The sequence below is a fragment of the Pristiophorus japonicus genome, chromosome 17 (genome assembly GCF_044704955.1).
Source record: "Pristiophorus japonicus isolate sPriJap1 chromosome 17, sPriJap1.hap1, whole genome shotgun sequence".
In the NCBI taxonomy this organism is placed as follows: domain Eukaryota; kingdom Metazoa; phylum Chordata; class Chondrichthyes; family Pristiophoridae; genus Pristiophorus; species Pristiophorus japonicus.
The window spans coordinates 14,657,470-14,672,647 of NC_091993.1; the positions used below are offsets into that span (position 1 = coordinate 14,657,470).

The 15,178-nt window shown below is 40.7% G+C and overlaps 1 protein-coding gene across 3 annotated transcripts in view; it reads left to right on the forward strand.

The window, feature by feature from the left end:
- The window catches only part of atosa (atos homolog A), a 114,960-nt gene that overhangs the window by 67,892 nt on the left and 31,890 nt on the right, over positions 1-15,178 (forward strand). For all 3 annotated transcript variants that reach the window (XR_011587440.1, XM_070858406.1, XM_070858407.1), the window contains exons 2-3: positions 12,273-12,457; positions 12,667-12,872. Coding sequence is in view for 2 of the 3 variants with exons in the window: in XM_070858406.1 (XP_070714507.1) it covers positions 12,273-12,457; positions 12,667-12,872 (391 nt within the window). In the remaining variant the exon portion in view is untranslated. The remainder of the gene's footprint in view (positions 1-12,272; positions 12,458-12,666; positions 12,873-15,178) is intronic.

Below are 15,178 nucleotides of genomic sequence, written 5' to 3' on the forward strand. Positions count from 1 at the left end.
CTTTGTGTGTGTTGATGCAGGTGAGGCCCCTCGAAGACTCCTCCAGCTCCTGCGTCATGCAGGCCGAGGTCATGTCCAGCTTCGTGAACGTTTTCCCTCCCGCCAGTGTCGCAAATCGGTCGTCTGTCTTTGGTAGTGGGTATTGATCCTGCTGGGAGAAACGATTGATAGTTACTTTGTAATCACCACAGATTCTGACGGTGCTGTTTCCCTCGAGGATTGGAACAATCGGACTGGCCCACTCATTGAATTCGATTGGCGAAATGATACCCTCTCGTTGCAGCCTGTCCAGCTCGATCTCCACCCTTTCTCTCTCATCATGTAAGGTACCGGTCTCGCCTTGTGATGGATGGGTCGCGCCCCTGGAGTCAAATGGATCTGCACTTTTGCTCCTTGGAACTTCCCGGTGCCTGGTTCGAACAGCGAAGGGAACTTGCTTAGGACCTAGGCACATGAGGTCATCGATGGACGAAAGCGCTCGGACATCGTCCCAATTCCAGCGTATTTTTCCCAGCCAGCTCCTGCCGAACAGTGTGGGGCCATCGCCCGGTACCACTCGGAGCGGTGCACGATTTACCACTCTATCATCGGCGACCTTTACGGTAGTACTGCCAATTACAGGAATCAGTTCCTTTGTGTACGTTTTAAATTTGGTACGAATGCGAGTCGGGACAGACCTTGAAGCCTTGTTGCACCACAACCTTTTGAAAGTCTTTTTACTCATTATGGACTGACTTGCGCCCGTGTCCAGTTCCATGGACACTGGGAGTCCATTTAATTCAACCTTCAGCATTATCGGCGGACACTTTGTGGTAAATGTGTGCATCCCATATATCTCTGCCTCCTCGGTCTGAGGCTCTGGTTCGTCCTGATCCACCATGGATCTGTCCTCCTCTGCAACATGGTGGTTTGCAGCTCGCCTGCACGTACGTTGGAGGTGTAACCCATTGTTCCACAGCCCTTGCAAAATTATCCTTTGAAACGGCATGAATGGAATCGATGATCACCCCCGCAGCGCCAACAAGGTGTTAATTGCCTTATATTCAACACCCTTGATGGTGGACTCTGAGTCATCTGCGGTCATGCATGTACATTTCGATTCGAAAACATTACTTTGTTCACAGTACTTGCAGCAGCACTAGTGTGCTGGGAAATTTGTTTGGTATTGTCCCTGGTGGAGATAAATGCCTGGGCTATCACTATGGCTTTCTTCAAGGTTGCGGTCTCTACAGTCAATGCCAAGTACAAAGAAGTCCCTGAGCATATGCTCCAAGTATCCTTCAAATTCGCAATGTCCTGCAAGGCGTCTTAGCTCGACAACGTAGTTCGCCACTTCTTGGCCTTCAGACCTCTTGTCTGTGTAGAACCGATACCTCGCCATCAGAACGCTTTCCTTCGAGTTTAGATGCTCCCGGACCAGTGTGTACAACTCATCGTATGACTTGTCTGTGGGTTTCGCTGGAGCGAGCAGGTTTTTCATGAGGCCATACGTTGATGCCCTACAAACGGTGAGGAGAATCGCCCTTCGTTTGGCAGCGTTCGCTTCTCCTTCCAGCTCGTTGGCCACGCAGTATTGGTCAAGTCGCTCCACGAAGGTTTCCCAATCACTCGCTCCGAAAATTTCTCCAGGATGCCCACAGTTCTCTGCATTGTTGCATTGGGTTCTACATCTGTATCTCGTCGCCAGTTGTTATGTCTTGAATAAAGAGTCAGACTAGATACTGCAAGCTCAAAGTAAGTGTGACTGTAGTCCTTTATTACAGATCTCAGAGTGCCTCTCCAGCCTGTGAGGTCTCCTTATATTCAGGTGCTCCCAAGGGATTGTGGGATCCCTTGGGACTCCAGGGGATGAGCCCGCTGGTGGTTAGACATGGTATTTACAGGTTTACATACATAACACTTACCCTTCTAACTAGGCAAGCCAGATGGACAACCAGTAGAAAAGAACAAAAGCACATGGTTGGCTGAACAAGGAGATAAATATGAGTTGGCCCATGGATCATAGCCCTGATGATTTAGGGCACGGTGTCTATATTGCACCAAATACAGTGAATCAATGGGAACCTGCCAGTATCTGAAATGGCAGGATTGTTTGGCGCAGTTTGCACCCTATCAGTAACTGCTGGAAAAGAGCGGACATCACATTGTTTTGAGTTTAAATTGGGGTCACTGGGACAATCATTTGAGAAGCTTCGTGTATGTGATTTCTGTCAATATCTACATTGAAAAGCCTATTTCATTGTTACTGCTCAGAGTATGTCTCGCTGGTTTTGTGTGGTGGTTACAATATAGAGCTTAAAACATGATTATTGTAGTCACAAGTAAATTTACTATCCTACAAATATTTTTGAAAATCTGATCAGACTTTTTTGAAGGAGCTGATGCGCCATAAGTAGTATAAATAGAATATGATATGATGGAAGGGCACAGCAAGTCATTCAACAACTGAAAAAGATTAACTCCTCCGCCTCTGAAGTCGTGACTCCTGCAGTTTCTATGTATTGTGGTTCCCCAGCAGTAGCATGGTTTATTTTAATATTTGTTGAGTTTAAAAGCCCTGTAGCTGTAGTGCTTCCTCTGTCCTTATGGAGAGCGGGTTGAGCTAGCGATTTTGCTGTAGCTAATACTGATGAGACTTTGTGATTGGGCTAACAGCAAGTGTGTTTTGCATACCAGAACTGGCACTGCAAGTTTTCCTCTCCCACTCACCAGAGGGATGGAATGCTCTGCTGCTGTAAAGTGTTCTACAAAGTGACTTGTCTAACTGCAAATTAATCTCGTCTGCTGAGTAAAGTTGAGTTTGATTGACAATCAAGAACACTTGGTACCAGAATGGGACCTCAAAACCTGCAAAACCAGAAACGTATGTGGTGATCTGCTTTTTTAATATTTGCTCGCGTGGGTGTTGTAATGCTTTATAACTACTGTACTGTACATCAAGGAAGCTGACATTTTCCATTCAGTACTGGGAAATAGAGCAAAGTTACATTTACTTCGCTAATCTCGTAAATTCCCTTTATCAATGATACAGTAATATTGACTGAACCACTTACAGATGTTGAAGTCTTTAGTGATGTTTACTGCAGTTTCTAAGTTGCTTTACCTGAAGGCAACATAATGGATATGGATCAAGCCCCAGAATTTCAGCCACCTGATAACTGAACATATAGAAATTTTACTGTTCTTGCATTTATTTTGTACGTGAAATAGTGTAGGTAGTGTAGTGTAGCTTGGAAAACTGTGGAATTCTAACGCTGTATCTACTGACTTTTAAAAGTACATTTTTCAAGCATAAAAGGGGAGAGTTAGATATTTGAAATAGACCAGTACTTGTAGCATTTCCTAAATATAATCAAATGGTTATAAATGTAGTGTTCTTGAGTATTGAACAATTTGCAACCCCAGTTAGGGTTACCGTTTATAATTTATTTACAATGTTAGGCAGTACAGGATGTACTGGACTTGCTTATGTTGACTACAACAACAACAACTTGTATTTAGATAGCGTCTTTAACGTAGTAAAATGTCCCAAGGTGCTTCACGCAAGTGTTATAAAACAAAAACAAAAATCAAATTTGACACCGAGCCAGTGTTATTACAGAAATAAGCTTCATAGGGCTATTGTCAGTAACATGATGCTGTAAAATAAATTTGGGAGCTGACAGATGTTTCGCTGTGTGAAATGTTTTTGTTTAGATTTTTTCCATGGTTATAAACAAAGTACATACAGAGCAGTAATCTGTGGACACAAATCCTGTTTGTGCGATTGTTATAAATGTTGCATCTGCCTAGTTTTCTTTAGACTTTCCAGATGCTAAATTCATGCATTTTTACAGCTGTAATACAAAAACTCTCAGTTGCTATTTGAGTTCAATGCTTCCAATGTAAGCCTATGATTTGTGTAAATAAAGGTTGCCTCCTGTACATTTAACTTGTTGACATTGAAAATTACTGTACAATATGTAAAATTGTAGGACTGCTGCCTTTAAATGCACACTTCAAACCCACACTACCCAGTAATTAGAATATTTTTATATCCCAGTATTCTAGTGTGATTTGGTGATGAGGTTTTGGGTTTAAAAATAAACCACAAGAACTACAGTACTGATGATCATAAGAGTAGAAGAGTAGTTACTTGATCTATTGCTCTTCCTTTCCTCCATAACCTCCAGCTATACAAACCCCACCCTGACCTGACTCCAGGCTCCTGTCCCTTTTTGCCACCATCGATGGCTATGCCTTCAGCTATCTAGGAATTCCCTCCTAAGCCCCTCTGCTTGTTACCCCCCCCCCCCCCCCTCCTTTAAGATCATCATTAAAGCCAATGTTTTTTGGCCACATTTTGTTTTGGTCACCCCTCTTAATCTCTCTTCCTCCTTTGGTTTGGCGACCTCACTCTAAATCGCCACGCAACGTCTCCTATATCAATGGGGCTTGACAAATGCAACCAGTTGGTGATGTAGAGTACACAAAGGATTTGTGATACCAGTTGAACTATTCTATGGCCAACTCATTTCTTCCATTTGGGGGAGTGCTTGGATACACAATGTTTTGGGGCCGAGCAGGAAAACAATTGTTCTTGTAATAAGTTTCACCTGAGACCATAGTAGTATCTGGTATTCTCCTAAACAGTTACCATACTAACAAGAACATTTAGAAAAACCATGTAAATTTAACTGGGTCAGTGTCGTGAGATACTGTGAGGATAAGTCATCTTTTTGAATTTAGAAGTTCTGGCATGTGTTCAGATGATGCTCAGTTAATGTTAAAATGATGTTAAAAACAGTAGTGACACACAGGGTGTGTTGTGTTTGAGACTAAGTGGTCCCAGCTGTCTACGCTCACAATTACATAAGCATGTATCAGCGAGCTGGCTTGTGTGTTTTCTTCAGTAAGAAACCCACTCAGTACTAGTCTTGTTTTTCACTGCCTGACAACACGGCTTCCTCCTATCCTACCGTCAAGACTGACACTGAGGTAACCCTGTTTTCAGCTACACATAGTATTTGGTTGTATTAACCGAGGGTAAAACAGCTGTAAAGTGATGGATTTGTTATATTTGCTTTCTCTACTGTTCGCTATTCTGTTTCATTACATTTGAAGCGATTTCAAGACATTGTGATATAATGGGGCATTTGTTCAAAGGCAAAGGATTTTTTCCTGTTTTACATTTTTCCTGTAAAATTATTTTTGATCACAATGTGGAAATGTTTTTATTTGTGTTTCAAAAATGAGTTCAAAATTGTTAGCAGTTTTCAGAAAGTGCAAACTACGATTCTAATACGCTTCCAAAAAGTATTATCAAAAGAAACTCTTGGTGTGTTGATGATTAATCCCTGGTGACAAGTGATGAATTTCTAATTGCACTTCAAAAGAAAAATCATTATTGGAGTCTCTTTTAAGAGTTTCGTCTTACCCATGACTGTTAAGATGAGTTGATTCCTTTACTAGCTTTCCTACAGTAGATAGTTTCTGGCCCGACAGATTTACTGAGGTAAAGCTATCTCACGATGCTTGAGCTGAGTCTCTTTTATTTCACCTTCTCCTCCTTGCTACCATTATGTTTCTGTGTGTCTCTAGAATTGCTTAAAGTTAAATGACTCCTACCTTTTGTAGATGTTGATTATACAGCTATCTACAAAATACATGCTGGGATGTGATGTGTTTAGCACTATACACAGTTACTAAGGTGTGGGGTGTGTGATGCTAATACCTGCCAGAACCTATAATTAGCAGTGCAGTTAATTAAGGCCCCCTCAAGGAAACAAAGGCATTTAAAACACACCCATTCCTAAATTTTTGTTGTTTCTTTACTCTATGCACCCTGATTATCTCCAAGACACAATACTAATTCAATTAAAAACAGAAAATGCTGGAAATGCTCAGCAGGTCAGGCAGCATATGTGGAGAGAGAAACTGAGTCAACATTTTAGGTCATTAATCTTTCATCAGAACTAATTTCACAAGAACACAATACGAATTGGCCAATTTTGCGCAGGTGTCAATGCTGGAGTCAAAAGATTAGTCTTCTGCCTATAAATTTAAATTTAAACAAAAAGTGAAGATTCAGAAGTCTGGACAGATTAAGTCAGCTTAACGAACAAAGGAAAAAAACAGCAAATTAATTGTTCATTGAATTCCTTGTTGCCCACAGATGTTGTATAATGGGTGTAAACAGAGCAGTTCTGCAGTTACTAATGTTGAATCTACAAAGTTTTCCACGTCCTAGGCAACAGGATTATTGTAGCAAGTACTGTATCCTGAAGTTGTACAGCTTTTGGCATAAACATGAGCAGGCAGTGCATTCGTGCCCAGTAACTATCTACCGTCTTTTCCATGCGCAAAAAACATTTGTCACTGTAAATAACAATAACGATGGTTAGCCTGAGAAGAGAGTGTTTGAAGACCAGGCCCTTAAAATTGTCACCAAGCTCATGGTCGACAGGGCTGTAGTAATACTCGCCCTCCTGTATGGCTCAGAAACATGGACCATGTACAGTAGACACCTCAAGTCGCTGGAGAAATACCACCAACGATGTCTCCGCAAGATCCTACAAGACGCACCATCGACCAGGCCAACATCCCCAGCATTGAAGCACTGACCACACTTGATCAGCTCGGCTGGGCAGGCCACATAAATGGTGCTTGTTGTCCTTGCCATGAAAATATAATTCCTATTTGTAAGATAAATGGTTGATAAAATGGTGCTTTATGTTGCTGTTGTTTTAATAAACTTGTTCTGATTATCCTGAAAGGTATAGTTTCTATGTAAATGTTATCACAAATATTACACAGTTCACGCTCTCTATTCATTGTAAAGATCCGTATCAGTTTTGCTCAGTTGGTAACACTGTCGTTTCTGAATAAGAAGTTTCTGGGTTCAAACCCCAGCCCAGGATTTGAACATATGATTTCAGCTGACATTTTAGTGGCATGTTCAGAGGGATGTATTGTTGGATGAGTTACATTATTGGATGAGATGTTAAACCGAGGCCCATTTGCCTCTTCTAGTGGTTCAGGTAGGTGGCACAGGTCCAAAGAGAGCAGGGAGGTCTCCCAATGTCCTGGCAAACAAACACTCATCCTTCCACCACCACTGCCATCAACACTGGTCATTCATCTCATAGGCAAAAGTGACAGCAAATAGCCAATGTAAAAAAAACAGTGAATGCACTTGGAAAAGTAATGAATTGGATATTTTGCCTACTTTTCCACAGAAAGGATTTGAGAATATGAGTTACTTCAATGTTTGTTTTTTTTTTGAAGCAGAGGTGTATTCTCCCAATTTTCAGAAAAGGCTCCCGGACAAAAGATGTTGAATATGCTGAATCGAAGTTGTTTTCCCCAGAGTCTAAACAATAAGCAATTTATTAGCTTGTCTGGGTAATCGAGAGAAAAAAACTCACACTTATTGTGTTGGAAAACCCTTTGATCAATCTCTGTGAAGAGAGAGTGCTCAAAAAAAGCCACAAGACTACATGGGGAAGAGGTTCTGCCCTGCGCTGTTTAAATTAAGGTCAAATTTCTGTCTTCTCACACTTCAGTGAAGAGCCTTGGGACGTTTTACTATGTTAAAGACACTATATAAATATATGTTGTTGGTGTTGTAAGGTGACCCATTGATGTGTTCATTTTATATTCTTATGCAAGGACAAGTTGTATTGATTGAAATAAATTAAATCCATCATACTTGTTGTCCTTTATGTTCACCTGATGTGAAATAAAGCAATTTAATGATTTGTATCAAGTCTTGTCTCACCAAGTGTTCACTCAAGATTAAAGAAATATACGTGTGAAAGACCATATATCTGGTCCAGATCACACGGGCGAAGATATTGTACCATCCCTGGATTATGTTGTATAAGCAGGTATAGGGCAGTATAAACCACTCCCATCAAAATACGGCACTCAGATAACATATGGGAGAGACTGATGTTACTGAACCCAAGAAGGTTTCTACCATGGCAGACCTGAATTTGTAAGAATTGGCTACTGAGTACTTTGGAATGCCTTAAGCTTCTATATAAATGGCGAGGTCCTCTGATGGAGAAGTCAATCAGTGATGATCTGAAAAAGCTCTGTATGGATCAGATTGAGGAAATGCAATGTGCAAACAGACGGTAGTTATACAACCTCTGCACCCTCTCAATGGGATGCATGCTTCCTTAATTGGTGACACAGAGAATGACTGAACATATTTGTAAATGTTGCTATAAAGACATTCATTGCATTGTTACTAACATGATTTGATAAATGGAAGTCACCTTTTGCTCAAAGGAAGATTGTTGTGAATACAGCAACCATAATAAATACAACATTTGATTATATTTTACACAAGCGACAGAATTACTTTTTTGTAGTGCAATGGTATTTTCAGTTTCAATGGCTTATGTTTACCTTAAAACAGCTTTACTAAGTTTTGTTGCTGACGTTCCTGTGAAGCACCTTGAGACATTTTACTAAGTGCGCAAGAGGCCAGAATTGGAGCAGCGCAGATATTTCGTAGGATTGTAAGGCTGGGGAAGGTTAGAGATAGGGAAGCCGGGGCCATGGAGGGACTTGAAAACAAGGGTGAGAATTTTTACATCAAGGCGTTGCTCAATCGGAAGCCAATGTAGGGCAGCGAAATACACTGACATTTCCATTTGACTATACAAAGCACCAGAAGAAATCTTCTCTGCTCGTATGTTTATTTACATATGGAATAGGTTTTCCTAATAAACTTGGAAGAGCAATAATGGCCCTTTTAAAGAAAATTTAAGATCCAGGTTGTGTAATATGGTAGCATAAGTTGATGTTAGATTTGGAGTCTTCATCTAAGCACTATTGCCATTCCTTTTGAAATTTTCAATTAAGCCCTCTAACTTCAACGTCGAACCACACAACAAAATTTATATAATTTTGGTCGGTGATCTCCACAGTCATTTGTGTGTATTCACAATTTGATACGATTGAGAGAAATATAACTATTCCAGATAAAGATCAAACTTTACTGATTACAGATAATTTTTGAGAAAATCAAGCTGAATACAACATTGCCGTAGATGGTGTTAACTTAGTCTTTGAAAGTTCCATTTAAAATTAAAACAATGATTTTTTTCCTGTGGAATATTTGCTTAACTCTGCAGAATACAATTGAAATCTAATCGTTTAAGCAGATTGTCCTCTTAGAAACATAGAAATTAGGTGCAGGAGTAGGCCATTCGGCTCTTCGAGCCTGCACCGCCATTCAGTAAGATCATGGCTGATCATTCAACCTCAGTCTGATCAGTACCCCTTTCCTGCTTTCTCTCCATACCCTTTGATCCCTTTGTGGCCGTAAAGGCCATATCTAACTCCCTTTTGAATATATCTAACGAACTGGCCTCAACAACTTTCTGCGGTCGAGAATTCCACAGGTTAACCACTCTCTGAGTGAAGAAGTTTCTCCTCATCTCAGTCCTAAATGGCTTGCCCCTTATTCTTAGACTGTGAACCCTGGTTCTGGAACTCCCCAGCAACGGGAACACTCTTCCTGCCTCTAATCTGTCCAATCCCATCAGAATTTTATATGTTTCTATGAGATCCCCTCTCATCCTTCTAAACTCCAGTGAATACAAGTCCAGTTGATCCAGTCTCTCCTCATATGTCAGTCCTGCCATCCTGGGAATCAATCTGGTGAACCTTTGCTGTACTCCCTCAATAGCAAGAATGTCTTTCCTCAGATTAGGAGACTAAAACTGAACACAATATTCCAGGTGTGGCCTCACCAAGCCTCTGTACAACTGCAATAAGACCTCCCTGCTCCTATACTCAAATCCCCTGGCTATGAGGGCCAACATGCCATTTGCCTTCTTCACCACCTGCTGTACCTGCATGCCAAACTTCAATGACTGATGTACCATGACACCCAGGTCTCGTTGCACCTCCCCTTTTTCTAGTCTGTCGCCATTCAAATAATATTCTGCCTTTGTGTTTTTGCCCCCAAAATGGATAACCTCACATTTATCCACATTATACTGCATCTGCCATGCATTTGCCCACTCACCTAACCCGTCCAAGTCACCCTGCAGCCTCTTAGCATCCTCCTCACAGCTCACATCGCCACCCAACTTAGTGTCATCTGGAAACTTGGAGATATTACATTCAATTCCTTCATCTAAATCATTGATGTATATTGTAAATAGCTGGCGTCCCAGCACTGAACCCTGCGGCACCCCACTGATCACTGCCTGCCATTCTGAAAAGGACCTGTTTATTCCGACTCTCTGCTTTCTGTCTGCCAACCAGTTCTCTATCCATGTCAGTATATTACCCCCAATACCATGTGCTTTAATTTTGCACACTAATCTCTTGTGTGGGACCTTGTCAAAAGCCTTTTGAAAGTCCAAATACACCTTGTAGCATTCCAAATTTTCTTCAATCATTTTCCCATTTCCATTCATGCCAGTAAGACCAACGAAACTGACTTTACAAAATTAAGACTAACAAATAAAGAACTCGCAGTCATATTGTGCCTTACACAGGACGTACTTTTGAAGTAGGTATAGTCACAGTTGTAACGTTGGGAAATGTGGCAAGCAATTTGTGCAGAGCAAGGTCCCACAGATAGCAATGAGATAAATGATCAAATAATGTATTTTTGGTGATGGATAAATGTTGGCCAGGATACCAGAAGAACTTCCCTACTCTTCTTCGAATATTGCATGGGATCTTTTACATCCACTTGAGAGGGCACACTTGATTTAACGTCTTGACTTACAGACTGCACCTACGATAGGGCACTGAAGTGTCAGCCTAGATTGTATGGTGAAATCTGTGGAGTAGGGCTTGAACCATCCTCCACAATTTTCTGACTCGTAAGCAAGAATGTCACCACTGAGCCAAGGCTGACACCTACTAGCCAAACTATGGTACAACCCAATTTATTAGCACAATTCCTGGATCCTGCTGATAATGAATAATGATGGTTCACAGGTTAGTTATACTTGCTTTATATCCTTCCTCCAGATTGGCAATGGCTGGGAATAAACCGACCCACTCTTTCTTAGTTGTGGAAGGCATATTGTTCAGTTGACCAAGTGACTCGGAAATTCCGGCTCTCAAAAAGTTGTATGCTTTCCGTTGCTTTTCACCTTAATGTTTGACAAAATATTTTATTTATTATAGTCCTTGGTACTTGCGTTTTGAAAATTAGTGTATGTGTGAGATTTTATCTGTGGGTGAGAATTCTTGCACCCAATTAGTGATGATGTGAAATCTTGTCATATGATAATTGAATACTGTGCTGTGACAACCCTTAGGTTAGTATGTTTGAACTTCATTAGATGCCATGGATAACATTGTCCAAACAGTCCAAAACACAACAGTAAAGTGAGCATATATACTGTGGCAACTCATTTCAGTAGTACCGAGAAGATATGAACAGTCAAATACCTCAAGAATTCCCGGACTGTGTTTCCTATTGCATTATTTAATTTCTACAAGCTGAACTGGAAAGCCACTTCTCAGGGTGATACCCTGTCCCCAAAAAAGTGTCCACATTATGTATTTAAAAAAATAATGGTTAATATCTCCTGAGATATTTCTCTTGCTCAACATCATTATGGCTGTAGCCTGAAATGTTGCTGTTGGCATCGCAGAATTTACAGTAAAAACCAGAAAGGACTCCGCGGCTGCACGATGACAGCTGCATTTATAATCTCCGTGAATTGCTGAATTTTAATTCCTGCTGCTAATTATTGGCTGGCTTTCGTATCAGCTGGTAACAAAGGACCTACTGTATATTCATCATGAATCCATGCCTGTGTGTGATAGGATGTAGGCATTATGACATTCAAAGAAGGAACAAGGGCTTTCACAATTAGTAAATGAATGCTTTTCGTTCTTCCAATCTCTACTGAAGGTAATTAAGTTTCTAAGTGGTACCTGAAATAGAATATGCTAAAGGTATACAAAAGGCAAACTTGTATTTGATTTAAAGGAGCTTCTGGAAGAAAGCATCGGCTATTTTAGTTGTCACAAACGGCTGGAATGGACATGAATAATCCTTGTCAGTTTATATATATATTTTTGCTCTATGCCAACTGTTTCTGGTTAACCCAGATTATGGGTCAGGATGTGTTATTTACTGTGCTTCAAGAATTTACTGAACCATCTCCCACAGTGATTAGTATTGTTGAGTATTTTCAGCTTGTTCGTGCAAGCCTATGTGTGCATTAAAACAGTGATGGCTAATAAAAGGATTTAACAGGAGTCATGTGTCGTTAAATAGACTCTATTCTTCCTTGTAGATACAATAGATGAGTACTTTGAATATGATGCAGAGGAGTTTTTGCTTTCCCTGACCTTGTTGATCACCGAGGGTCGTACACCAGAATGTTCAGCGAAAGGTCGTACAGAAGGGTTTCATTGCCCTCCAGCACAGCTTGGACAGTCCTTAAGTATAAAACATGAATGCATTGAAATAGTGCCGCAGGTATGTACTTAATTAAACTTTTCACAATATATTTAAATGTTATCAATTCCTACATTTTCTAACAATTGAAAAGGATTTTACTAAAAAGAAACATATTGGATATTTGTCCAAAATTGTAAGATGTTGATACTGAAAAGTTTTGTTTTTCAAATTTGTTCATAATTTCCTTTCTCTTCCCCACCCTCCACCCCCTCCATGTATTTTGACAGTGTTGTCAGGCCAGAAGAACCAGGTCTCAGGTTTTGCTTCTGTGGAGGAATAATATTTCCATCATGGTTGAAGTGATGTTGCTTCCCGACTGTTGCTATAGCGACGCTGATGGTCCATCCACAGAGGGGGGTGATATAAACGACCCTGCTATCAAACAGGATGCTTTGCTGCTGGAAAGGTGGTCTTTACAGCCAGTGCCCAAAAAGTAAGTCTTTGTTCTTCACCAGAGTGAAATACTAATAAAAATTGGTTTGCCAAATTAGTAGACATCTAATTTTTTTCCTCCTTTTGTCTTGTGAAAAGAATGAATAATGCCATCCAGTTAAAGCAAAGAATATAAACATAGAAACCATTGTATTAAAACTCTAACTTAATGGCAATATATTTTGCTGGAATTTGTTTAGGTCCAACATACTACAGCTATTGGGTTTAATCAATTTGTTTCACAGTAAGTAAAAGATTTAGCTTCTTTTATAGATACAAAGTAGATTTCTTGGCACAATTATCAGTGGGATAAATTGTTCTCTAATCTCTATATAATAAGACAATCTATGCAAAGTATAAAGAACCTCATTATGACTAAAGTTGGTATTGTAAGCATGTCTAAAAGCATTTTCCCCTGGCAGCTTTCTTTGTATTTTTCATTTGTTGGACTCTGCTCTGGAGTGAAATCTGCACTTGGTTGCTGTTTAAAGGTAACATTTATTGCAGTATGTACAAATACCCGCATGACTGAAATAGTCTCATGCTGAAATATCGGGGTGTTACCATTGAAATGTATTTTTCTTTTCAAGACTTTACATTAGTTTATGTATTGGAATAGATATTTTGCTTATAGAGTATTTGTAAAGAAAGAAAGTCTTGCCTTTCATTCAGGACCACTGGAGGTCCCGAAGTGCTTTACAGTCATTGAAGAAGTGTTGTCATTGTTATAATGTAGTCGGAGCAAATATTGCTGTACTGAGGCCATTGCCATAGCTCTCCATATTTGATGTTACACACTTGAGGGTCAGGTAGTCTAGATTACAGAGGTAGTTTCGTTGAGGTGTTCAAGTGCTGCGTACCTTATGTTGGGCTGGAGTTCATCTGAGTAATAGTTCTAGTACTACCTAGCAAGGATGCTGGAAACAAAATAAACATTGGTAGAGCAGACTAAATAAACATTGGTAGAGCAGGCTGTCCTAAAATTGGATTCTCTTGCCTCACTTTTATTATGCATGTCTTCGCTGTTTGCCCTGAGAGCTGGAGTACACCAGTGACACACACACTGGTGAAGTCTTGGCTTGGTGTAGTCCCATCATTATTGTTGCTATAAATGTCTTACCTGCGCTACCATCTCTGGTGCAGGAGGAGTTGCTCTCATTGATTTTTATCCCTTCCTCTATTTGTGTTGTGTTTCTGAAGTGAATTCTTGTTGTAGGCCTCCAGGAAGGGGCAAAGACTTGAATTAACAACTCAAAATGGCTTGTAGATGCATTATCCACATGTTGGGGAGCAGCAAGAGGGGTATTTGCAGTTGTTTGTCAATTGAAATTTTAAACTTCTCCTGTCGAAATTACAGGATTGTTGTTGAGACTCAGCTTGGTAGCATTTGGAATAAATAAAAGAGACAGGACAGAACGCTCATCGTTATTGACCTTGTCCACCCAGGAGTGATAGGACAGGTCGAGAGCAGCATGTACATTGCTGAGGGAGGGAAGAAGACTTTCATTTTCAAAAAAAGCTATCGAGAATAATATCTCTGAAAAGAACTGAGGTGATGGTCAAGTATAGGAATCCGTATGTAACGTTTTATGTTCCACCCCCCCCCCCCCTCCCCCCGCCCCTTTCATTTTAGGCTGTTCTCTATGGATGTTCAGGTTTGTTATTACTATCATTACCAGTGGCTCTGCAGGAAGGGGAAAGAGGCAGACCTGCCTCTTTTTTTGTTCAAGGAGTTGTGATGTGCATTATTGATGTGTTGTGTAAGTAGAGGGTTACATTCCAGTTCTTCAATGTGTTTGTGAGCATTTTTTTCTTGAGAAAGGCAAGCAAGAGTTGCCATTCCTTTCATCCCCAATCAAATATATTCCCAGTGTCCAATAAGATGTTGGTGCTATTTCAATGCTATCCATGTTTAACAGACATCTGGGAGTAGAAATTCGGTCGCTTTGCACCCCTGGAAAGGGTTGGAACAGAAGCGCTAAAGGGGTCGGAGCCACAAGCACCGGCATTCGCGCCGCTCAGCACATTTAGTCTGCTAGTGCGGGCAATGCTGACCAGTACCACCCTGGAGCGTGGAGCTGGTGTGTATCACCCCCCGGTTTCGACCATGTTTCAAAATTAGGTTGTAGCGGCACTCATAGTGCCCCATGGTGACAGCTTCTTTGAAAGCTGGCGTGCAGAGCTGTCCTGGGGCGCTACGGGAAGGAATGATTGGAAAAGGTGAGTTAATTTAATATTTTGCGACTCACCTGTATTTGGGGGGAGTAATTTATCGGCAGTGTTTTTTGTCCCTATTTTTTTTTCCCG